Here is a 26,380-nt window from a genome sequence, read left to right as displayed (position 1 = left end):
CTGGGTCATAGATTAAATAGTTTAGCTACTTTAGGTTAAATAAATTGTTTTCCAGGATTATTGGGACAATTCACTGCTCCACCAAAAATATTTTCATGTTCTGGTCTTTCTACAATCCTTCCACCACTGACTATTCCCCTCTTTGTTTCATGCCTGCTAATTTGTTTGATGTGAGGTGAAACTTCAGGGGTGTTTAGCTATGCATTTCTCTTATTAGTGATTTATAACACTTTTCCATATAGTTGTTAATGTTATATTTTTTGTTTGCTTGTTTGTTTTTGAGAATTGTTCATTCATCTCCTCTTATTATTTCTCTTGTGAAAAATGGATTTTGGTCTTATTCATTTCTGTTAGTTGTCACTAAATATTGGTTATCTAACCCTTATCAGAGATGTTGGATTCAAACATTTCCCCCCCTTAAGGATAGGTATATGATCTGCTTCTCCTTTTTTTCTTTTATGGTAAGAGTTTTCATATTCAGGTCATATTTTTAAAAAAATTTACTGTAGAATGTGGTGTAAAATGTTGGTCTAAGTCAAATTTCTGCCATCTTTATACAGAACTTAATATCTAATAAGTACTTCCTTTATCATTCAAGATACATTCACTCTTTTGTCAATTTCATGCAACCAAAATAACCTTTGTCCATATATTTTTTGCCAATTTAATATAATCAAAATTACAAATTTTCTTTTGTAATTGCCTCTACTCTTTGTTTTGATTGTGATTAAACTTTTATCTATATCTGTGAAAGGCATGCAATCTACTTCTTTTTTTTTCTTTTATAGTTTAATCTTTTATATTCAGGTCACATACATTCATTTTGAACTAACTATGGAATATGGTATGCAATATTGGTCTAAGGAAAATTTCTACAATTTATCTTTCCAGATTTCCTAGAATTAAATAGCAAAGAAGAAGGTATTATTTAATAGATTCCATTCTCACTGACCTTATTTATTTTTCCACAATTTGTCAGTAGGACCAGAATAGTGGGTGTGGTCTTCCACATAAGCCATTTAAATTATGTCAGGCTAGGGATTTTCCTTTAGACTATTTATTCAGAGAAGGGCAATCAAAATGCAGTGCTAAAAACAAAAAAACAGAGAAAGAAGGTATTTCCTAGGAAATTTATCTTTTTATGTTTATCAAACACTGGATTATTTTGTTCAATTATTTCTGATTTACTTTATCTAGACTGCTCCATTGATTTATCATTTTCTAATTAATTTTAATATTAACAATATTGGGACAAGACAAGTAATAAAAATGCTTTCTCCTATCCTCCAGGAACCTTTCCTCCTTCTCCTTCTCCTTCTCCTTCTCCTTCTCCTTCTCCTTCTCCTTCTCCTTCTCCTTCTCCTTCTCCTTCTCCTTCTCCTTCTCCTTCTCCTTCTCCTTCTCCTTCTCCTTCTCCTTCTCCTTCTCCTCCTTCTCTTCCTCCTCCTCTTCTTCCTCTTCCTCCTTCTTCACATTTTACAGAAGATGAATTTAAGACTCAGAGAGGGAAAATGTTTCTGTGGGCACACAGCTATTACCTAGTAGCTAGGAACAAAGCTAAGATTTTATTCCAAGCCCTCTATTTCTAAAAACATTGCTCTTATTTGTAAATGAATATGCACAGATACAAAACTGTTTTAAGTTATTGTTTTAGCTTCCATACTAAATTGTATACTTATTGTGGACACAAACTATGACATAAACAATTATGTGTTCCTGAAATTCTTAATATTTGTGGAATGAATGAATAATTAGAACAGTGAATGAAATGAGAGTACTAGTCATTGATAGAGCTAGAGCTTAAACTCTTGTCCTTTATCTAAACCAGTGGGATTAAACTCAAATAGAAATGAGGGCCACTAAATGGTAGCTTTGGATCCCAGTAGGCCGAATCTTTTCTTAGAAAGCCATATATTAATATTATCTATGTTCTATTATATCTTTTTATTTTGTTAAATACTTCCCAGTTACATTTGAATCTGGCCCAGGGAGTCCTGGGGAGCCTTGTGGGCAGGATTCTGTTGGCCTTATGTTTGATGCTTCTGCTCTAGACAACACTCATGTTTTGGTCAAAATTCTTTTTTCTATAAAATCTCAGTCTTCTGACTTTAGTATTTGACAGATGACTGTTCCTAAGCATCTCAACCTGTTTTAAATATTAGGGTCTTTAAGTTAAATCCAGTGTTATTATCCCTATTAAGTACGATAGAACATTCTTAAATATAAGACTTTCAAATCTTCTAAGGGGCTCAAGTCTTAAAAAGCCCTTTCCCACACTAAATATTAAATTATTATTTTTTTAATGCACAAGGAATAAGAGTAACATGACTCAATCATATGCTGAACTAGCCATTTCTAGATTGTAAGCTAGGAAAAAGGAAATGCAAAGATAATTGATAGGCCCAGTGAAAGAGAATTAGGGTTCAAATTCAGGAATCATAAATCTTAATTATGTGCAATTATGGATTCAGGGATTTAAGCCATTTTTTTCTCTCTTTCTTGGTCAAACATAGAGCACTAGACCTCTACAGCATACACCAGATGATCTAAGAAAAATGCTAGGTAGAAAAATGGAATCAGCCAAAGTGACAAATCTCATTTAGAAAGCAAGTACATTCAGGAATTCAGGGCCCCATTCTTTATCCCCAAGTCTTCCACCACTATTTCCTTCAACCAGGTGCAAGACCTACTGGGAGCAGAAACTAAGGAAGATGATGAAGAAGGCTGACAGCAGCCTCATGTAAGCGATGCAAGAGGGAAAAGGGAAAACTTCTGAAAGGGTGTGCCTGACAATGCAAAGCTCTATCCGCTAAATGAACCACAGAGAGAGCATCTGGTTGTTGAACACCATAGCCTCTTGAGGAAATGAAAATAACTGTGCTGAGTAATAGTTGGACACTGAGTAGGAGAGCACAGGGTCTGATCAATGGGAGATTACAATTACAGCAGAAAGCTGCTGGCTAATGGTAAAAACAAACATACCAGACTTTGCTCCAGTATTTATCCTGAGATCCAAGTTTGAGAATACATACAAACAGCGGGGAAAACACAATAGTGATGAGAAATTAGCTATTTGTCTGACTGTCAGTCACTGTAGCTATTTCTCTTCTTGTAACTCCTCTTGTATGAAATGTCTTCTTTTTCAGCTTAACCTTAAGAAAACTGTTAGTTCAAATTGAACTTGAGTGTTTGGTCTATGCTGGTTAAAACAGCAACAGCAAAATGTAATTTGGCATTGATTTGAGGGTGGAGTTTTAAGACATGCTCCCCCAGGATTGAAATGCATGCCTTTATGGCCACATTTAATTATTTTTATATGTTGTTTAGTGTCTGGATTCTGAGCAGCCTAATTCAGGGAAAAAAATCGATAGTAGGAAACTCCCTATTTAAACAGGAACATACTCAAGTTAATAGAAGGACACATTAAAGGCACACCAATACCATATATATATAGTTGGTTTGGGGGGACTATGAGATTACATTGCAACCTGGAAATCAAGTCAGAATTGTGCTGTACATGTAGAGCTGGATCTAAAAAACTTGAGTTCCAATCCTTCCTTTGACACTTAGCTGTGGAACATCGGATAAGTCACTCAATCTTTCTAATCTTTGTTTTCCTTACCTGAAATATATATGCACAGAAATACAGTGAAAGCATTGGATTCAATGATCTCTAAGCTCCCTTTGAAATCTGAGTATCTATGATAAGGAAAGGAAAAAGGAAAGGAAAGGAAAGGAAAGGAACATTTATTAATCTTAACATTTATTATGTGCTAAGCACTGTGCCAAGCTATTTACAAATAATATCTCATTTGATCCTCACAAACATGAGAGGTAGGTGCTATTATTATACTCATTTTGGTTAAGGAAACTTAACCAGACAAAGAATAGTAATTTGGTGAGCATCACATGACTAGTAAGTGTCTTGAATCCATATTTGAACTCAGGTCTTCAGCACTCATGAGGGAGCTAGGTGACTCAGTGGATAGAGCACTGTGCCTGGAGTCAGGAAGACCTGAGTTCAATGTGGTCTCAGAAACTTACAAGCTGTGTGATCTCTGGCAAGTAAATTAACCTCTTTCTGCCTTCCTCCACTAGAGAAAGAAATGGCAAACTACTTACTCCTACTCCTATATCTTTGCCAATAAAACTCCATGGACAACTTGGTCCAAGGGATCACAAAGAGTCAGGCATGACTGAACAACTGAACAACAGTGAAACTTCCTGACTGCGCCCAGAACTTACCTAGCTTCTTCTGAGGTTCAAGAAGGAAGAACTCAACCCCTGTTGCCTTGTGATTTTGTGGGGGAAAAAGAATTTCCTATTTTTTCCTAAATGGGATCAATCAATCAATAAACATTTATTAAATTTCTAGTGTGTTCCAGGGACAGTACTAAGTTGGAAAGATACAAAGTCAAAGAACTAAGCTTCTCTTCTCAAAGGGCTAACATTTTTGGGTGGAGAACACAGAGCAGTCTAGCAAATAGATGCTGGATTTGGAATAAGGAGATTCAGGAAAGCTATATGAGTTATTAGTCATGTGACTGGGAGAGTTGCTTAACTTCTATGGGCCTCACTTTCTAAACCTGTAAAAGGAAGGGGTTGGATTCAATCTCTGAGGGCCCATCCAATTCAAACTCTGTTTTCTTATGGACTTTTATAAATATATTTGGAATGAAAAAAGGTTATTTAGGATGAAGACACTAGCACTTGAGAGTGTCAAGAGAAGCTTTCTTTAACTGGAGTTGCATGAACTATGACTTTAAAGAAAAATAATTTGAGACAGATGAGAAAAACTAGATTCTGGGCATGATGGACAGTCATTGTAATTGCACAGAGAGAGGCAAGGTGGATTGGCATTTGTAAGAAAGAGACAGAGAAATCCATTTTGGTTGGATGTAGTATAGGTAATAATGTTGGTTGGTTGCTGTTCTTTGTTCTTGAAGAGGACCAAAATGACATTATTATGTTGCAGTCAAAGTACATCGTGTCCAACTATGACTGATCAGGCCAATAGGAGCATGGAAGTTTTTACTGCAGGTTGGGCACAAATAGTCTGTATAATGTATAATTAGAGTGAAAAGATTTTTTTGGCCCTAAGTTGTTTTTTTTTTGTTTGTTTTGTTTTGTTTTGTTTTTTAGTGAGGCAATTGGGGTTAAGTGACTTGCCCAGGGTCACATAGCTAGAAAGTATTAAGTGTCTGAGGCTGGATTTGAACTCAGGTACTCCTGACTCCAGGGCCGGTGCTCTATCCACTGAGCCACCTAGATGCCCCTGTCCCTAAGTTTTGAAGGGCTTTAAAAGCCAAACAGAAGAGTTTAAATTTGATCATGGAGACAAAAGAGAGCCAATGAAGTTTGTTGCAGAGAGGTGACATGATTAGATCTGTACCTAAGAAAAATCACTTTGTCAGCTGGGTAGAGCATAAAAAAAGAGCTGGGAGAGACTTGAGGCAGAGAGGCTATCAGAATACTTCCTAGAAAAGGTATAAATTGTGCCTTGTTCTTGAGTCTGGGGGCAGGAAGAATCAGTTGGTTGATACCATATGGATGATTGAAGCCACAATCCAGATGCCTCTTAGGTTTTACCTTTTCCCTCAGGTATTATTAAACATCAAGCTACAGGGGTCAGATTAGGCCACATAGCAATGATTTCAAGCATGTTTAACCCTTAGTCATGAAAACCAGGAAAAGGTATAGGCCTTTTTGTGAGGGCACATCTCTTCAGATTTGACAAAATATTTATTCCTAGGTGGTCTGTTATTATTATTAATGAGGATAAGTCCTAATGAGTGGGGAAATGGAGAGCTGCATCTTGTATGTGCTTATTGACTGTCTTTACTAAGAGGGCTTTTGTCATTGTCCTCTGACTTTGGAACCAGTGTAATCTATACTCAAACATCTTTAAGAAGAGAAATGGGAACAGAGAAGAAAAATGCAGATATATGTACCAAAAGGTAGGCATGAAGCCAGAGAGTGGCAATAGACAGAGAATTTGGGCTGCTCAAAGACACTGAGATTCAGAACATCTCTGTGGCCTCTAATAGGTAACCACATGAATTTAAGGAGGAGAGCAGAAGGACTCCAAAATGCTTTAAGTGACAGAGCAATAATAGGGTATCTATGTGGTGCAGTGAAAAAATCAAAGGCCCTGGATTCAGGAGGACCTGAGTTCAAATCCAGCTTCAGACACTTGACATTTACTAGTTGTGTGATCCTGGGCAAGTCACTTAATGATCATTGCCCTGCAAAAAAAAAAAAAAAAAAAAAAAAAAAGGAGTTCAATAGTATGGAAGAGCAAGAAAATGCAATTTCCGAGATTTCTGAGAATGAGAATACCTTGGAGAAAAAAAAAAAGATAGGTTCTACTATATCCTCTAAGACCACTTATGTCTCAAATTGATGTATTAGATTATTGATGCTGCTCCTTCATATACATAATCATATTTCAGTTTTCTAAGATGACTATACTATAATAAGAATAACTAATATTTATATGGTGACATACACATACATATGCAGATATATATCCATTACATCAATATAATGAGATCTATATAGACGTAAATCTATCTACTTCTCTAGTTCTATGTTTGATTCAATCTGGTTCCCTTAAATTTCCCTTTACCTAGGCAAATCTCCCTCCCACATGCTCATACACTGACTCTAAATTTTTCTTTTCAGGTTCCTACAACCTAAAAGGCAAAAGAGTGGTCACTAATCTTTCAATTTTGATGGATTTGGAGTTATAAAAGGGTAGAGAACTATGTTTATACTCTTTCAGTCAGTGCAATATCATTATTTATTCCTTTTGAGATAGATCTAAAAGATATGTGGCATCTTCCTAAAATAAAAGCAATTGATTTTACATTTCCTCCCTTCAAATTGGTTCTAAATAACTCTATTTATTTATCTATTTGTTTGTTTGTTTATTTATTTATTATTTTGTGGGGCAATGAGGGTTAAGTGACTTGCCCTAGGACACACAGATAGTAAGGGTCAGGTGTCTGAGACCAAATTTGAACTCAGGTCCTCCTGAATCCAGGAATGGTACTTTATCCACTGTGCCACCTAGCTGCCCCAATTTATTTATTTATTTGATTTGATTTTTTTTGGGGGGGGGGTAAAGCAATTGGAGAATTTATTTATTTTTAATGAAGTGTGAGGATGAATCTCAATGTTCATGGCCAGATTCTACAGACCCAGCTGACAATTTAAACTTAATACCATTAAAAGTCCATATATCTATGGTGAATGAACTAGGATTTGTGAACATAAGTACTTAGTGTATGATTTGAAGTCTTGGATGCATTTAACTTTAGTCATAATATTCTTTTTTTTTGTTCAGTATTTTGTTATTTTCCAGTCACATACAAGGATAGTTTTCAACATTTGTTTTCATGGGATTTTCAGTTCCAAATTTTTCTCCCACCCTCCCTTCCCTCCGTCCTCCCCAGGACAGAAACCAATATAATATAGGCCATATATGTACAATCACATTAAACTTATTTCTGCATTAGTCATATTGTGACAGAAGAGTCAGAGCACAAGGGAAATACCTCAAAAAAGAATTTTAAAAAACCCCAAAAATAGTCCCAAAGAAAAAACAGTATGGTTCAATCTGCATTCCTAAACCATAGTTCTTTTTTCTGGATGTTGAGAACATTTTCTATTATGAAGTTCTTTGAAATTGTTTTGGGCCATTGCATTGCTAAAAGTAGCCAAGTCTGTCACCATTGCTCATCACATAATGCTGCTGTTACTGTATATACTGTTTTCCTGGTTCTGATCCTCTCAGTCCGCATCATTTCATGTAAGTCCTTCCAGGTCTTTCTGAACTCCCCCTGTTCATCATTACTTTTCACATTGATTTTTTTAAGACTTTGTGTTCTAAATTTTCTTCTTCCCTTCCTCCTCATCCCTCCCTATGAAATCCAGAAATTCAATATGTCATCCATTTGCAGTTATACAAAAATCTTCTCATTTGTCAGGTTGTAAAAGGAAATAGACAAAATACCTTTAGAAAGAGGAGCTAACAAATAAAATTATACTTCAAACTGTATTCAGATACCATCAGTTCTATCTCTGTTGATAGTTTGCATTTTTCATACATCCTTTTAATAGCATCCTGCTCATCATTTCTTTCACGGTTACTATTTTTTAACTCTATTACCCTTCATCTTAATCCCTCCCCTTGATATTTATTCTATTATCTATCTTCCTTCACCCTATCCCTCCTTGAAAGTGTTTTGCTTCTTACTGCCTCCTCCCCCAATCTGCTCTTCCTTCCATTGCCTCTCCCTCCCACCATCTCCTTCCCCTCCCACTTTCCCATAGGGCAAGATATAATACTATCCCCTCTTGAGTACATAAATTATTCCCTCCTTGAGCCAATTCTGATGAGAGTTAGGCTCACTCACTCCCCCACTCCTTCCCTATCTTCCTCTCTGCTACATAAGCTTTTTCTTATATCTTTTATGTGAACTACTTTTCCCCAATCCCCCTCTCCCTTTCCCTTTCTTCCAGTGCATTACTCTTACCCCTTAACTTTATTTTGAAGATGTCATCATAGGTCAGCTAGGTGACACAGTGGACAAAGCACAAGCCCTGGACCCAGGAGGCCCTGAGCCCAAATCCAGCCTCAGACATAAGCCTGTTCCACAAAAAACAAGGATAACAAAAAAACAAAAAAAAAATAAATGCTTTATAGATATCATCCCTTCATATTCAATTCACACCTTTGCTCTCTAAGTAGATTCCTTTCAGCTGCCTTAATACTGAGAAAGATCTTATAAGTTAGGAGTATTATCTTCCCATGTAGGAATGTAAACAGTTTAATATTTTAATACCCCTCAAGATTTCTTTTTCCTGTTTGCCTTTTTATGCTTCTCTAGGGTCTTATATTTGAAAGTAAAATTTTCTATTCAGTTCAGGTATTTTAATCACGAATGTCTGAAAGTTGTTTTTTTTTCAACAAAGTCCCATTTTTCCCCCTGAAAGACTATACACAGTTTTGCTGGGTACATGATTCTTGGACATAGTCACAGTTCCTTTGCCCTCTGGAATATCATATTCCATGCTCTCTGGTCTTTTAATGAAGATGCTCCTAGATCTAGTTTTACCATTACTGTAGCTCCACAGAATTTGAATTCTTTTTTTCTAGCTGCTTGGAATATTTTCTTCTTGACCTGGGAGCTCTGGAATTTTGTTATAATATTCCTGGAGGTTTTCCTTGTGGAATTTCTTTCAGGAGGTGATTGGTGGATTCTTTCAATTTCTATTTTACCTTCTGCTTCTAGAATATCAGGGCAATTTTCTCTGACAGTCTCTTGGAGGATGGTGTCTAAGATTTTATTTTGGTCATGGTTTTCAGGTAGTCCAATGATTTTCGAATTCTCTCTCCTGGTTCTATTTTCCAGGTCAGCTGTTTTTCCAAGGGGATGTATCATATCGCCCTCTATTTTTTTGTTCAGTTGGATTTGCTTTACTGTGTCTTGGTTTCTCATAAAGTCACTAGTTTCCATTTGTTCAATCCTAATTCTTAGGCAATTATTTTCTTGAGAGAGCTTTTCTATTTCCTTTCCCATTTGGCTTTTCAAACTGTTGACTCCTTTCTCATGACTTTCCTGCATTGCTCTCATTTCTCTTTCCATCCTTTCCTCCATCTCTCTAAATCTTCCTTCTATTTCTCCTGCTTTCTCTTCAAAGTCCCTTTTGAGTGCTTCCATGGCCTGAGACCAATTCATATATTTCTTGGAAGCTTTGGATGTTGAAGCTGTGACTTTGGTATTATCTTCTTCTTCTGAGGGTGTATTCTGGTCTACTTTTCCCCCAAAGAAGTTTTCAATGGTTTGCTGCTTTCTCTGCCTGCTCATCTTGGCCACCTATTTCTTGGCTTTTAACTCCTTTATAAAGTGTATTGTTGCTTCCAGGACACATTTTTCTGAGCTACTGTGTGGCCCAAGAGATGATTGGGCTTCTTCTCAGCCTGCCTGGCCTATGAGTAACCACGGCCACTTTCTTTTTGACCCAGAAACAGAAGTCTGGTTGAACTCTGATTCTCTATGGTCAAAAGCTTGGTGTGCCTGTGCTCCTCACTCAGTGGGCCACAACCACTTGATTCAGTGCACTGGTTTAGAACCAGGAAACTTTTCCCCAACTCCAGCAGAGACTGCCTCCACTTCACCCCAGTCCACCGCCAAATTCCCTCACCAGTCTGTGATCTGAGCCTCAGAAGAAGCCCCTGGTGCTAAAGACTCTGAGGCGGGCTGGAAGCACTATCTATTCCTGACTGGATCCAGACTGTGTGCCAAGCTGTTCAGTTTGATCAGCAGGTGATCACAATTGAACTCTTTTGCTGAAAAATAGTCTTACTCTATTCTTATGTGCATTTGGCTGCTCTAGATTTTGTTTGTTTGTTTGTTTGTTTTTTTAAAGGCTCTTTATTTTCTTCTCATGAGAAGGAGGCACCCTAGTGTGCAGCTAGTGGGTGTCCCATTTTGTTTTGTTTTTACAGCATTATTTGGGAGTGAGTGGACTGCTTTATCTGGAGCTTGTGGGAGTCACAGCCTCTCCTCTGCCATCTTGGCTCCACCCTTGTAGTCATAATATTCTAATCTGAGGCTTTGTTATATTATGGCATGAAATTCCATAAATAATTGCTTTACAAAAGTAACACATAAGGAGCAGCTAGGTAGTGCAGTGGATAAAGCATGGCCCTGGATTCAGGAGGACCTGAGTTCAAGTCCGGCCTCAAACACTTGACACTAGCTGTGTGACCCTGGCCAAGTCACTTAACCCCCATTGTCCCAGGAAAAAAAAAAAGAAAGAAAAAAAGAAAAAAAATAACACATAAGCCGGTGGGTCAAGTGACCAGCTAGATAGAGGTGCTCTGTCTTTTAAATATCCTAAACTTATATTCTTACTCATGACCTAAACTGAGGGTTAGTCTATTATCTCCAGAAGCTGTTCATTTCACTTCTGGGTAGCCCTAATTGTTAGCAAGCTTTTTTGCCAGTATCAAACATTAATTTTCCTCGTTCCAACTTCTACCCATTACTTATAGTTCTGTCCTATAGAGACAAAAGAGAACAGGTTTTCTATGACTGCTCCTCACATGATTGAACACAGTCATCATGTCTCTCTCAAGTTTCCTCCAGGCTAAACATATTAAGTACCTTCAACCACTCCATATGTATGCTGTAGAATCAAGGCCCTTTGCCATCCTGTTTTCTCTCTTCTGGATCTTCTCCAATTTAGTATCCTTCTTCAATTATAGTACCCAGACCAACCAAACAAGCATTTATTAAGCACTTTTGACATGCCAGTTACTGAAATGAACATAGTATTCTAGAAGTTGTCTGATAAGATCATAGGACAATGGAAATATCATCTCATTCTTAGAAGATGTACTTCTTTTATTTATTTTCCATTCTAAATTTAAACACCAAATAAAATGAGAATTTCCATATAGAAAGTGGAATAAAAAGAGAGTTGCAGATGAGAATATGTTTCTCTATTAGGTCCAGGTTGGTTTTCCTTTTAAGTAGGTGACAAATTTAACATGAAATTGTCAAAGCTGTTTTATTTGTGGTTCCTTCTAGCCTTCCTTCAATTTTCTTCAATACCTTTAAAAAAAAAAAGAAATGTTAAATGAACCAATTTTCTTTTTTTTTTCTTTTTGGCAACCCTATCACTAAGTCTCCTCCACACTGTCCTCCCCCTCTAACTTGGAACAAATATGTATCTTCAAGCAAAACAAATTCCTTCATGGGCTCTATTAGAAAATGTATGACTCAATCTGTACCCTGCACCTATTGTCTTCTTTCAGGAAATGTAAGGCATGTTCCATCCCTGGTCATTTAGAATTGTGGTTGGTCATTCTTTTGATCAGAGTTCTTGAGTCTTTCCAAGCTGTTTGTCTTTATAATGTTTTTCTTATTGAATAGATTTTTCTCCTGGTTCTATACATTTCAGAGCATGCATACAAATCTTTCAAGGTTTTTCTGAAATCATTCTTTTCCCTTATTTCCTAAGCTCAATAATATTACATTATATTCAGATGCCATAATTTATACAACCATTCTTTAATTGATGGCTACCCCTCTTAATTTCCAGGTCCATGCTACAAAAAAGGGTTGCTAAAATATTTTTGTATATATGGAACCTTTCCTTATTTATTTGAGCTCTACAGAGTATAGGAATGCATGTTTCTCCTAATATACATGGAATAAGTTAAACAATGGTCTCTGCCCTCATAGTGTTTTGAGCCTCCTATGCTCTCCTATGATATTGACTTGAATTGTTACTTTACTTGTACAAAGAATTTTTTTTTTGGTGGGGCAATGAGGGTTAAGTGACTTGCCCAGGGTCACACAGCTAGTAACTGTCAAGTGTCTGAGACTGGATTTGAACTCAGGTCCTCCTAAATCCAGGGCCAGTGCTTTATTCATTGCACCACCTAGCTTTACTTGTAATTAAGTTGGCTGATGTTTGCATTCATAGATTCTATAGGTTGATTTAATATATTAAAAATGTTCTATTCTAACTTATTCATTTTATAGATAAGGAAATTGGGCCTTACAGAATTGAAGTGATGTGCCCAAGATCATACAAGTTGTAAGTAGCAGAAGTGAATTTAAACAAAGCTCCTCTGACTGTAAAACCAGTGCTCTTTCTGCTATGTCATATTCTCTCTCCATTTTGTCTTTCCAACAATATCATACTTTTTTTTTTTTTGGTGAGGCACTTGGGATTAAGTGACTTGCCCAGGGTCACACAGCCAGTAAGTGTTAAGTGTCTGAGGCCGGCTTTGAACTCAGGTCCTCCTGACTCCAGGGCCGGTGCTCTATCCACTGTGCCACCTAGGTGCCCCAATATCATACATTTAAAAAATTTAAATTAAAATTTATTTTTGAATGAAAACCTACCTTTTCTTCCTTTAACTTTCTCTGTCTCCCATTTAGAAAGCAAGAGAAAAAAAACAACTATTACAATCATGTATAGTGAAACAAACATATTACTGGATTAGCTATGTCGAAGAAAATGTGTATCTCAATCTACAATCTGTGTCTATCACTTATTTATCCTAAGATGAGTAGTCTGTTTCATCAGAATTCTTCTGGAATCATGTTTAGTCATTATATTTATCAGGTTTCTAAGAGTTTCAAAGTTATCTTTTGAATATAGTTGTTATTATAGAAATTCTCTTCTCTTTTTGTTCATTCGTTATGCATCATACAAGTCTCCTGAATTTTCTCTGAAACCTTACCCTTTATCATTTCTTAAAATCATGATCTTTCTGAGAGAAAGGTCCAGGTATTATACAAATACTTTGGAAAGTCCAGCATATACAAAAGAAGTTCTTGTTGTTTGGCCATTTCAATCATGTTCAAGTCTTCATGACCCGATTAGGGGATATCTTGGTAAAGATACTAGAGCGGTTTTCCATTTCCTTCTATAGCTAATTTTAATGAGCAAAACTGGGGAAAAAAGGGTTAAATGCCTTGCCCAGGGTTATACAGGCAATAAGTGTCAGAGGCTGGATTTTAACTCAAGAACATGAGTTTTCTTGACTTGTGGCCTGGCACTCTATCCACTCTACCACCTAGCTACCCTACAGAAGAACTAATTATATTTAAGCCTTTCTAGAATCCTAAATTATAAAAAATATATTGAAATTAATATTCTGCCTTTATATCGGCTTTCTGAGATCTCTCCAATGTTCAAAGTATCTTTTGTCAAATAATTGGTAAATAAAAAATGGTTAAGTTTATGTGGAACCTGTCTTTTGATATATGTGTTGCTTTGCAAACTTACAGGTAAGAGTTGGTACCAAATTGTTGGGTTGTCCTGTGGGGAAGTGTTTTAATGGTTTCTGGGAGGGAGTAAGCAAGATAATTGTAAAACCCCTAAAGTAATTCTGGCTTTTTGTACCTTGACATATCTCTAACACAAGGATAACAGGGCTGTTGGTTATTTCCTAGGGTTATTGCCTGCACTTTTTTTTGCACAAAAGGTATCATTGATAGATCTATAACTGGAAGGATCTCAGAGGCAATATCATCTAGCTGCTTCTATTGTTCAGATAGTGAAACTGAGGCCCAGGGTGTTTTTTATTTACTCAAGATCATCCAAGCATCTGAGAGAAGGCTACATATTCTCCTGTACCACATTGACCAAAATGTCCCACCAGTCTTTCCAATTTTACTTCTGAGCCAGAAAAGCTTCTTAATGTGGGGCCTATGAGAGATTATGTTGGAGGGAGGAAAACTTAAACTAGGATATAGTTCTATCCTGCATTGTTTCCAACAATGCAGATGAGATGGCTAGATGAGAGAGAGGGCTAGATGAGAGCAAGAGTGAGAGAAGAAAGAGAAACAGTTTGCTTAGTGCTTTCTCTTAGTAACAGGTACTGTGCTAAGCACTAAAAACACAAATGCAATAAAATAAATCAGTCATCATGCTCAAGGAATGTCCATTTTAATGAGCAAAGACAATATATAAACAGGAGCTAGGAAAGAAAGGCCAAAGGGCTAGATATCTGGTGACGAGATGGAGAAGTCTGGAGAGTGAGTCAAGCCGAGAATAAAGAGAGCCTGGCTGGAGCCCCTCATAATACGATGGTCTTAGTCAGAGAGTCACCAATCAGGAGATTGGGCCTTAGGTTGGCTATTTCTTCAGGATGGTAAGGCTACTGGTGAGGAAATAGAGTCCAGAGAGTAAGGATGAGTCAGGAGCAAGTGTCCTTCCCAAACGGCACTGTCAACATTTCAATATTGACCACTAGGCCACTTCTCAGGGGGTACCAGTTTGTGTGTGTGTGTGTGTGTGTGTGTGTGTGTGTGTGTGTGTGTGTGTGTGTGTGAGAGAGAGAGAGAGAGAGAGAGTGTGTGTGTTGGGTGAGATCTTCAAGTATCTAATCCTATAATGAATCTTACTTGTTTGGGTTTAAGAATGCTTGTAATTTCTGCAAATTTGGAACCACTTCTGAATCTAATTCCATCACTCTTTACTGTGCACTATTACTTTCCAAGTCATTCCATCATCTTTATAAATAAATTTAGTGCAGAATAATAGATGATAGTTTATATAAAGAAAATATCAGTGTTAGGCTTCCATTCTAATTCAGTCAAATAAACATACACAATAAACAACAAAAATCCTTACATTTCCTCCTCCTCTGGTTTCGTTGTTCTACTTTCCTGGAAAGGAACATTTAACTTTAGGTCTATGTATGCCATCTAGTGGCTACTTCAGGGACATGTTAAAAAACCAGTCGGTAAGAGATGAAGTTAAATTGACCTGGCCCTGGCATCTTTCTTGCTATTTCTTCCTCTAGAGCATCTGCTAGTTGAAAGAGAAAATTTTCTGGTATTTTATGATGTTATTTTAATTTGTTGTTTTATTTAATATGCAAAACGATTAGCTGATATATTCTCAAGAGAATTCTAAAGTATAGTGAAGAGTCATAAAAGGAATAGGGTTAAAAAGTGAGTTTAGGCATGAAAGAAAAGTTCAGGATGCTTCAAAGGGAACACGTGGGTAGGGGGAAAATAAAACCTGAATGGGACCAGAATATATTCTGTGGTATGAGGAATTGTGGACAGACTCATGCCTATTAAGACATAAGGAAATGATTCCAGATTACATGTGTTATCTGTCGAAGAATGATGGAAGACATGAAATACTGGGAAACAAATAAAATAGACAAGATGAAGCTAATACCTAGGCTGATAAATGGTATACTTTATTTATTACAGAGTAAAAGCAGTCTTTCAGAATCCTTGACTATTGATGGAGGTATCATGGGAGGGGTTGCAATTGGGTTGGCATAATCCTAATATAGGAAAAAATGTGTCATTCTATTAAAACAGTGACAAAATTATGGCACTAATCTACCAGATTCAGGTATCTCCTTGGTGTTTGGGAGAGGGGAGGATCCTGAAATACTTTCTAGTTCTATATCTTTTATATGCCATTGCATTATCACGGGATTAGAAAAGGTGTTCAAAATCTACTCTGAAGCTGTGTGAACGTGGGTAAATCATTTAACCTTCCTGATCCTCCCTTCCCTCATATGTAAAATGGGTCTGTTGAATTGCATGACCTTGGAGGTTCTCTTTCTTTTATATGTATATATGTATATATATAGAGAGAGATTATACATATATTATATAAAATATATAATATACATATATCAGTGCACATTTAGGGAATATGAATATTCAGGGAAACCACATTGAGTTTGGCACTGGACAGAAGACTCTCTGCTACTCACCTGATCAGAAAATGTTGATAATTCTTATCAAAATTGTAAGCTTGAAGAGTGTAATTTCCTCTGGGAGAATGTAAAACTGACAATAAATATTAGAGGACAGAGTCCAACCATAAGAGAAAAGTTCTAATCTTTGTAAAACATCTTAATTGGGTGCAGTGGGTTAAATACACAGTATACAGTACTTTTCAGTTGTTGTATTTGGACCTTTTGCAGTAACTTAAGAAATAATCACTTCCCCTGATAACTTGGCTGCAACAGAAATTAACTTTGAGGAAGCAAAAGTGAATTATTGGATTATCAATGAATTAAATACAAGCATTTAGATATAAACATTCCTGTACTGAATAAAGATACATACATTTAGGTCTGAGGTTGCATCCATTTTTTTTATTCTGTCATTAAAAATTCTCTGAAGAAAAAAAAAATTCGCTGATGGAGGCTGCCAACACAATTCCAAGTTGTGCCAACTCATCAGGTTGTACTATCCAATAGGTACACTATATTATTCTAATCTGAAAGTGATAATAGAGAGTTCCAAAGTTTCTGTGTTTATAATTCCCTGACTATGTTATTGAGACAAATTGTTCACCCTAGATAAATTCCCTTTGCAGCCCTACTTCTTCTGGGTGAAAAATAAACATAAAATCAAAGTTATGTTATCATTAAGCAACAAAGCAACCATACAACTCATTCCAAGGTTGTATAGAGCTTTAAAAAATAGTAGAGGCTTGTATTTTCTGTCTTGCAGGATTATTTATAAATAGAACTAATTCCTTCCTGGGTTTTGTCACATGGGAGCACTTTGGGAAGCAGCATAGTTCAATGAAAAGAGTTCTATCTTTGGAGCCAGAGTTTAAATCTGCATTCTAACACTAGTATGTTAGGTAAGTCACAAATTCCTTGGGCTTCTATTTCATCTGTAAAATGAGGGCAGGATAATATTTTCAAGATCCCTTATTGATCTAATTCTATCAATCTACAGAGAGGAAGTATGTTTAAATGTTAACTGAAAATTAAATAGAAATAAACACACACAATGATCAATCTATACCGTCTAAAGAAAATTTCCATTCAACTTAAAATAAAATAATAACATGACCACAAATATGCAAAATAGCAAGAGCAATGGAGAAAAGGGGAAGGAAGCAGAAAACACTCACTTATTTTTGTAGTAATAGCTTATTTATTTTCACACATTTCAAAATGGTGCTATTTTGGGGCCATGAAGTTGAAAGACAGAATATTCTGTATCTTCTTTATAAATATAAATTATTAACTCATTTGGAAATGATTAGTCCTGTTACCCTTAAAAACAAATAAGGGTGAGGGTACCTATGGGGGAAGGGGCAATGTAATTCTGTTAATACATAGGTAAAGAGACAAAAATTACAAAAGCATCCAGAATGCATTAAGGATGGTACCAAACATCCAAGATTTCCATAGTTTTTGAGGAGGGAAAGAAAGAAGAATGTTTACTACTCTGCTCCTGCTCTGGGTGCTCTGACTTCAAATAGAAAATTAGGTTATCATATCCTCCAAATTAAACTCCAACTGGAAAAACAATGTTTTGTGTATAGGTCAGATATTTATCATGGGTAATTAAAAATACAGAAAATGATTGAAACATTATTGCACACATACATATCTTTTAAACAAGCATTCAGCCCTTTTACAAAGTTAAATTTTAGTATAGAAACAGGCTATATATAACTACATCTGTTGCTTTCACAAGCAGTGCTAAATATATATATTTTATATATATAATATACATTTTCTCTGAGAATCCAAGCACAATACCATTCTTTTTGGTTTCTCAGTTCACATATTAACAGCAAGAAGCATGTATTTTGTCAGCAAAATGAAATGTTTTTCAAATGGCAAATTTTTATGCACAAAATCCAGTTTCCAAGGATTTTCATGATTTTTTGTAATTAAGGTTAAGGATGAAATGTGCTTTTCTGTCACTGAATAGTTTTGCATTAAAAACCCCATGCATTTCACCCACATACAATTACAAATCCTCAAACATTTAACCCCATTGAAAACTAGCCATTCATTTGGGGAAAAAAAAGCCACTATTTTCGCACAAACACACAAGAAATAAAACTATAAAAATTTCACCCATTTTTTTCTATGAAAAACATGACCTTGTCTGTTTTATATTGTCTTTTTAAAGGTGAAATAGTGTTCTGTTTACTATGAGATCTTTTCAATACATCTAGCATGAGAATTTTGTCTTTTCTAGTCATATTAAAATTTTTAAAAATTGAAATGCAATGTCTAAAATATAATAGGAGTGCCACAAAATTAAAGTTCTATTTAAACAATGCACACAGGGAAAGAAAACACCCCATGTACCTTCCCTGATTTCCAAGTGCTTGAATCAGGGTCAGCATCCATTATGAATGTCATTAAGTTCTAGCAGTGCTACCCCGCTGAACCCATGTCTAGATTTGCTTTGGGAAGTACTATTTACTTCAGGATTGGTGTTAGCCTAGTTTTTTAATTCCTGGGTCTTCCTAAGACATGAAGACATGGATTTTTGTTTGTTTGTTTTTGTTTTGTCTTCTAGATAAGTATAAAATTAAACAAAGGTTTCCATTTCAGGAGATTTCTTGAGGGTTGGATGAATATGTGTTGTCTTCCGAGTTAATGGTTTTGGTTATCTTGTTGATTGGTTAATATTTGAGAATAGATTTTGTACATTATAATAAACTGTTAATCATTTAACGCACTGATATCCATCCATATCTCCAATTAAATGATTTGGTTAGATCTCTGAATTCTTCAAGAATATTTTCCCTCAAATGTGCCACAGTAGTTATTTAGATCCTAATCTGTTCCCAATTTTAATATGAAAAATGATTAACGTTCCATTTCTTGGTTTTGTACTTGGCTTAAAAATACATAATGATTTTGCTGCTTCTTTCTATACGAGAAACATGAGGTGTACTCTTCTTTCCAAGAAAAGTGAACTTCTCTTCTACCATACACTGGTGTCATCAAAGATCACAGAAGAAACAGGTCATTAACTGCCCCTACCACTGTGGTGGATGGAGGAACTCTACCCAGAGTACCTCAACTTCTATTTTTTCACAAGCGAACCAGGGAAGAAACTCAGCATGTTTCTGCCTTTTCTTCCCCAATTCTTCAGAAAAAAAAATCAAGTTAAAGGATAATCAGACATTGTTGATTAAATCTCAGCAAATCTTAGAATGTGGATAAAGAAAGGACATTTTAAAATATTCATATGTTGGGAGAACAAAAAAGAAAGTTATGCACTACATGAAAATGAAGTAATAGAGGAGTATGATAATATAGAAGAGGAATAATCAAAATCATTTGAATTTTAAATCAGTCCTTTTGGGAGTTACCATGCAATCCTCAGTTGTAATGTCACATATAACTTTATTAATATACAATTCTATCATTGACTATAGTCCATGAAAACAACACTTATGATTCATATCTGATGACATTGCAACATTCTGCAATAATAAATCTTAAGTCTTGGATGAATAGAAGGAAGAAGGGCTATATTCACAAGCTATCTGAACAACTGAAAAGTTTTGAAAAAATATCCAAGTCCATATTCATGAAAATAAAAAGACCGGTGATAGAATGTTTTTCATTTTCATAAGCACAGGGTCAAGAAGAACAGGGATTACATGTGAGCAAAAAATGGCTGATACCCATTTTGTTTCTTAATGAGCTAAGTGAGAAACAGTGGCTCCAATATTTATTTATTTCTATTGGCCTTTCAGGTTAATTGTGTTGGACTGACATCTTTTGAGAAATTAAAAAAAAAATGTTGATTTTATTGCCACTTACTACAGACAACATGATTGGTCATAGATCTTTTACCCTGGAACACTGGAAATCTCAGTCCTCATGGCCTGTGCAAACTGCAATTTTTATCTTGAATCTCTCACCAGATAGTACTAGAGATAGGAGAAATTTACTTATGCATAATTGCATTGTATAGATTTTACAACCAAATTAATCATGATGAATTTTTAAAGGTATGATGGGGCATATGGTGTTTTATTTAATGGAATAGCAACCAAATAATAGTTCTTCAGAAAAAATATTGCTGGTTAGATTTAAGATCAATGTCTCGGCATCTCCTTAGTATAGTCTGTGAACACAAACTATGTTAAATCTGCATTATTTGAGCCAATGTTACTGAAGATCCTGATCATGACACAGCTATGCTCTATATCCAAAGTGTTTCTTGCTATCTGTAAAAGGAGAAAAAAGTTAACAAGTTACACCCTTTTAAAAGTTAAGAATTTTACAGTTTTTTTAAAGGGTATAAATAAAGAGATTTAAATATCAAGTCTCTAGGAGGTGTTATGCATTTTTTTGGTTATGTGACAACTTAATTCTCCTACCTGTCGACTGCTAAAAATTTACAGAAGAAGATCCTTTAGGAGATGGTATTTTAGTTGGTACTTAAAGGAAGTCAGGAGGGTCAGTAGAGGAGGGAGTTTCCAGGGAGAGGGGACAGTTTGAGAAAGTGCCTGGAGTAGAGCGATGGAGTGTCTTTTTTCCAGTGCCACTGGTTCAAAGAATATGTTTTAGGGAATAAGATGGTAACAAAACCAAAAAGGCAAGAGAGGGATAAGTTAAGAAGGGTTTTCACTGTCAAACAGAGCATTTTATATTTGCTGCTAGAGGCTCTGTAGTATATTGAGTAAGGAAGTGATATGATCAGACCTACATTTTAAGAAATTCCTTTAGTGGGCTTAATAGAGAATGCATAAAATTCTATTAAAGGGTCTTTACTTTGTATGATTATATATTTGAGGTTTTTGGATGAGATGGAAAGATGGATTGACCTGTCTTCCAAGTATAGTATCAAGTCTAACACATGGTGACCATTTGATGCTGAGGAAGTCAATCAACATCCTAACATCTTCACATATTAACTGTGTGACCCCAACCGATTCATTTAGCCACTCCCAGACAACTCTTTAAGGCTATAAGTCACAGAAAGTTTGTCATTTTCCACTGAAGGAGGAGTTTCCATACTGTTATTTCCCTGTGGTGTTGAAATAAGTCCACATCATAGCCACATTTATTATGATGATAACTCAGGCACCCTTTAGTCCAACATTCTGAATAATTGTTATTCTCACATTATAGACATAAATTGTTATATATTTCTACAAAATTAAATAATTAAAATAGACTTATTCTGCTCATCCCTAGAGGACAGTACTATAACCAATGTAGGGATATTTCATAAAAGAGAAAAATTAATCTGTACAATGAATTAAAGAATTTGAATAATCTCTAGAAAAGATGAGCTAAATAGTAGTAGTAGCAGCAGCTACTACTACCACTATACTATCATATATATAGCACCTCCTATATGCCAGATACTCTCTAAAGGGCAAGTATTATCTTATTTTATTTATTTATTAATGATTTACTTCCATTTTTACCATCGAATAAATTGAAAAGTTAAGTGATTTGTCCAGAGTAACACAGCTAGTGTCTGAAAAGAGGTTGGAGCTCAGATCTTCCAGGATATACCACCTAACTGATTTAACTAATAACAACGGGTAATACCTTAATATAAAGTTTGCAAGGCCAATTACACAAATTATCATATTTGATCCTAATAACCACCTTATGACATAATAAGTTCCTTGTCATTAGAAATCTTCAAGCAGAAGTTGGACGTCCAGCAACCAGGATATTATAGAATAGGAATGTTTACACTGAGATTGGCCTACGTGGTCACCAAGGCATTGTCTGACTCTAAGAACCTATAGTGCTTTGTCTTCTCTACTTCTTGTTTTATATCTATAAAGCCCATTAAAATTGTAGGGTAATGGAATGGTGACTAATTCACACAGAAATGTTCACAGCTTTCTGCTGTGGCATAGCATAAACTTTTTTTAAGATATACTTACTTATTTTATTTTCTTTGACCTGCATACACAATATGCAATCATGGATGCAACAAAAGTCACGAGACCAATGGTGAGTAAAACCATTTCTACCAAACCCAAGAGACTTATTTTGCCAGTTACTTGTTTTCTGAACATTTCGGCTTTCTCATCACCGATGGTGCCAGTCTGAAATCAAGACAAAGTACTATTACTTATGAAGCAGTAAAATGAAACAAAGAACATATAGCAAATACTCTCCTCTTACATCCTTGTGCATGTGCATTTACACATACAAAGGAATGCCTGAGAAGCTTAAGAAATTGTGATAAGTAACTAGGATTTATTTGGGGCTAACTCAGGAAAAAAGAGAACTGTGGTTAAATGGCTCCTTACTTAAGAGGAAAACAGACCTATGCCCTAGGTTTTGCCTACCAAAATGGTGTTACTCTTTGAGGAACAAGGTAGACTTGGGATAAAGATATATGCAAAATGCACTGAAACATTGACGTTGCTTCAGTTTTCTTCATATCATTTGCTTCTTCCTTTCTGCTACTCTTTCCCCTTATTTCAAGTAGCTACCTCCACCAATTTCTTGTCTCTGTCTAGTTCCTTTCTCTTTTGCAAACAAGGTCAGTACCAAATGATCAGATTTGGGCCAATGCATGAAAACTGAAAATTAGTGAACTGTATGCATTTTTCACAGTAAGGTACTTTTATTGTAACAGTGATCAATGACTGCCTAAGATTCTAAAGAGCAGTAATACTTACCAGCAAGCTGTACCACAGTGTCACTGGCAATTTGCTCACTAGTGTTAGAAGGAAAGTTCAAAGAGTCTTTTGGTTCATTCCCACTCCAGGGGCCTAAAGTATTTATTAGCTCTGTGACTAGTTGTTTTGACTGATTACAAGACAGTTTCAAAGTCTTTTAGCAGCAATCTGTCATATGTTTTTGTAAAATTGCCCTTGAATTATAATTGTGAGTACAAAATGTGCCCCAATGTGTCCACACTGAACTAGGACCACTCCATGAAAAAGGTAAAATTGTTAAGGGTCAGAGTTCTATAATTCTTTTATGTATAGTGCCTATTGTAAGACTGTATAAAAAATGTTTGAGATAAAGGTTTAAGATAATCCTAATGGTGCTAATTAGCAGAATATATTCTTGCTTTGACAGGAGGAAGCAAAATTTTATGTTCCTGTCCATTTTGGTCATATATTGAAAAAAAAACACACATGCATATGCATGCATTTGCATACACAGAGAGAGATGATCTGTACTGCCTAAATTAATGAACATGTCTCCTTAGAACAATAAAAACCCATACATTCAGTCTAAGACTCCAAACCCATAATAAATACAGAACATATTCTGAAACAAATGTGGAGTGAAAAGTGGGAGTTTAGGGAAGTTGTTAAGCTCAAAAAGAGACTGGTCATTAAAAGACTTCATTTATAAAGAAAAACCTTCTGACTTATAGTAATTAATATATTCAAAATACTCACCTCATTAAGCCAAATAATTGGGACAAGGTAGTTCCGTTTCAGTTTATTTAAAGTTCTGTAACACAATGAAAGATATAGATTTTTAAAAACTGAAATGTACATTATTCAGTTCAATCATGTATTAACCACCTTTTACCTGTAAAGAATTGTGCTAATTGTGTTAGGGCTACAAAGATGAAAACAGACAGTTCCTACCTATCAGGAGCTTATAGTCTTCTGTGTGAGTTATAATCTGAATACCCAAACCAAATATAATTCAAGGTATAATGTAAAAGGGGCAAATGAGCTATCTGTACAGTGTCCTAGACAAATGTAAGGAGAGAGAATACACATACATATGTGTATATGTATATATGTGTATGCGCACATATATTTATGTGGGTATATATGTATACATTTGTATATGTATGTACACATTCTTATATATTAAATAGCATATATTTTGATTTTTATATTTTATATATTATGTTATATAATATATAATATTTTATGTATTCATAAATAGCACAAGTATATGATATCTGACTGCTTTCATATTTATACACATATACCTTTTAGGGATTCATTCTTTTAGCTCCATGTGGTCTAATTAGAAGAGTTTTTTCATTAATTCATTCATACATACACATATACATACATACATACATATATACACACATACATTCATGCACACACATATGGATTTGGGGGCAGGGAAGGCTTCGTTATTTATATTTATATTTTGTTCAGGCACACTGGGCTGGGGCTATGGTCAAAGAAGCAGTTCTGGTGTTCTTTCCTTATAACTTTCCCATGCAAAGGTATCTAAGCCTTATAGAAGTATTCCCAGGAAGTCCATGAGCTGGAAAGAAAAAGTGCTTTTAGTTTAATGGGCTATTGGTAGCTGGATGCCTTTCAATCATATCAGTCAACAAGAATTTAGATGTGTACTATGTGCCAGACACTATTCTAGGTGCCTTCCCAGGCAGCTGAGTCACAAGATGAAAGAAAGTTAAGTAAGCCCAGTGAGAGGGAGGGGACAATCGCATGAATGTGCCTTGAGTGTGAGCTGAAGGGTCAGAGAGTGAATTAGTCAGTTTTAAAAAGGGGCCAGTGCCTAAAGCTGTCTGCTTACAGGGAGGAGGCTCCTGCCTTTGCTTATTAGCTGTCCCAATAATTAGATGAGTAACCTAAAATAGGTCTGGAAAGGTGAGGGCTAGATCAAGGAGAATCTTAGGCTCTAAAGAAATTTGACTTTTCCCTTCTTGGTCTTAGGCAGTCCCTGAAGGCTTTGAGTAGAGGAGGGAGGGAGGTGTCTACACATTAAGAATATTATTTCAGCAGTGATATGAAGGATGACTCTAGAGAGATGAGACTAGTGCCAGAGACTGTTCCAGATCAAAAGTGCTGAAGGCTTGAACCAGGGTGGTTTTAGTAGGAGGAGCCATAAGAAGAGAGACAAAAGAGATAGTATAGAACTGTGTGCACATGATAGGGCAACAAACTGTGTGCAGAAGGTTCAGGAGAAGGAGGAGGAATTAAAAGTTTCCTGCCTAAGTTCTTGAGAGGTTGGCAGTGCAATTAGTAGATATCAGCGGGACAACTAGGTGGTACAGTTGATAAAGAACCGGCCCTGGATTCAGGAGAACCTGAGTTCAAATCTGGACTTAGACACTTGACATTTACTAGCTGTGTGACCTTACTTAACCCTCATTGCCCCACAAGAAAATAGATATTAGCAATTAAGGGGGAAGAGATCAACTCTGAGAGACACAAAGTTTTATGGAAAAGCAATACATTCAGGTGAAGATGCTCAACTGGAAGTGAAAGGTACTAGAACAAAATGCTGAAGGGAGATTATGCAGATTTTTCAGTATCAAATAGTTGAAATATCCATCATTTAATTTCCAGTTAATGATTGTTAGACCTCTATATTTCAATTCTTTGTTGTTCTTTGATTGTATACAACTCTTTAGACCCCACTTAGGGTTTTCTTGGCAAAGATACTGGATTAGTTTTCCAGTTCCTTTTCCATCCTATTTTGTGGTTTGAGGCAAAGAGGGCTAAGTGACTTTTCAAGGGTTACACAACTAGTGTCTAAGGCCAGATTTGAACTCAGGAAAATCAGTCCAACTAACTGCAGGCCTGGCACTCTGGCATTGGATACACTGTACCACCTAACTACCCCATTTCAATTCTTTATAATGTGTTACTTATGCTCCCTAATGTAGCTGATATTAAATTATTAAATGAAAGTTATTTGCAAAATAAGGAATAAATATTTGTTTTCAAAAACGTTGATATTTGAAGTTTGATCTTTTAGAGGCTCATTCTTTTAGCTCCATTTGGTCTAATTAGAAGACTTTTTTTTTTATCCATGTTAAAATTTTAAATTAGAACCAGAAAACTTACTCAATTTTTCTTGCTGGCTTAACAAGCATGTTAACCTGCAGTCTTTTTGCAAATTGCAAAGTAAATCCAGTGATCTAAAATGAAATCAGAATGAAATAAAATTATCCATCCATGCTAATATAATAAATATATGAAATATCTGATTAGGTTTATAATGATAGCAAATAAAAATAATAATAAACATAACAATTTAGAGTTTGCAAAGCACTTTCTGTGTATGATTTAATTTTCACAGACCACAAACCCATTTTATAGATGAACAAACTGAGGCTGAAAAAGGGGATGTTGATCTGCCCAGGACTGC

General features: G+C 35.7%; 1 protein-coding gene across 4 annotated transcripts in view; it reads right to left on the bottom strand.

The window, feature by feature from the left end:
- Positions 1-17,442: 17,442 nt before the first annotated feature.
- Positions 17,443-26,380, bottom strand: part of CD36 (CD36 molecule) — a 125,845-nt gene continuing 116,907 nt past the window's right edge. For all 4 annotated transcript variants that reach the window (XM_043966260.1, XM_043966259.1, XM_043966258.1 and 1 more), the window contains 4 exons: positions 26,077-26,150; positions 23,686-23,740; positions 22,204-22,368; positions 17,443-20,520 (listed from right to left, as the gene is read on the bottom strand). In XM_043966260.1, coding sequence (XP_043822195.1) covers positions 22,204-22,368; positions 23,686-23,740; positions 26,077-26,150 — 294 coding nt within the window. In that variant the 3' untranslated portion in view covers positions 17,443-20,520. The remainder of the gene's footprint in view (positions 20,521-22,203; positions 22,369-23,685; positions 23,741-26,076; positions 26,151-26,380) is intronic.

Source organism: Dromiciops gliroides, chromosome 5, assembly GCF_019393635.1.
Source record: "Dromiciops gliroides isolate mDroGli1 chromosome 5, mDroGli1.pri, whole genome shotgun sequence".
In the NCBI taxonomy this organism is placed as follows: domain Eukaryota; kingdom Metazoa; phylum Chordata; class Mammalia; order Microbiotheria; family Microbiotheriidae; genus Dromiciops; species Dromiciops gliroides.
This window is presented reverse-complemented; position numbering and strand designations above follow the sequence as displayed.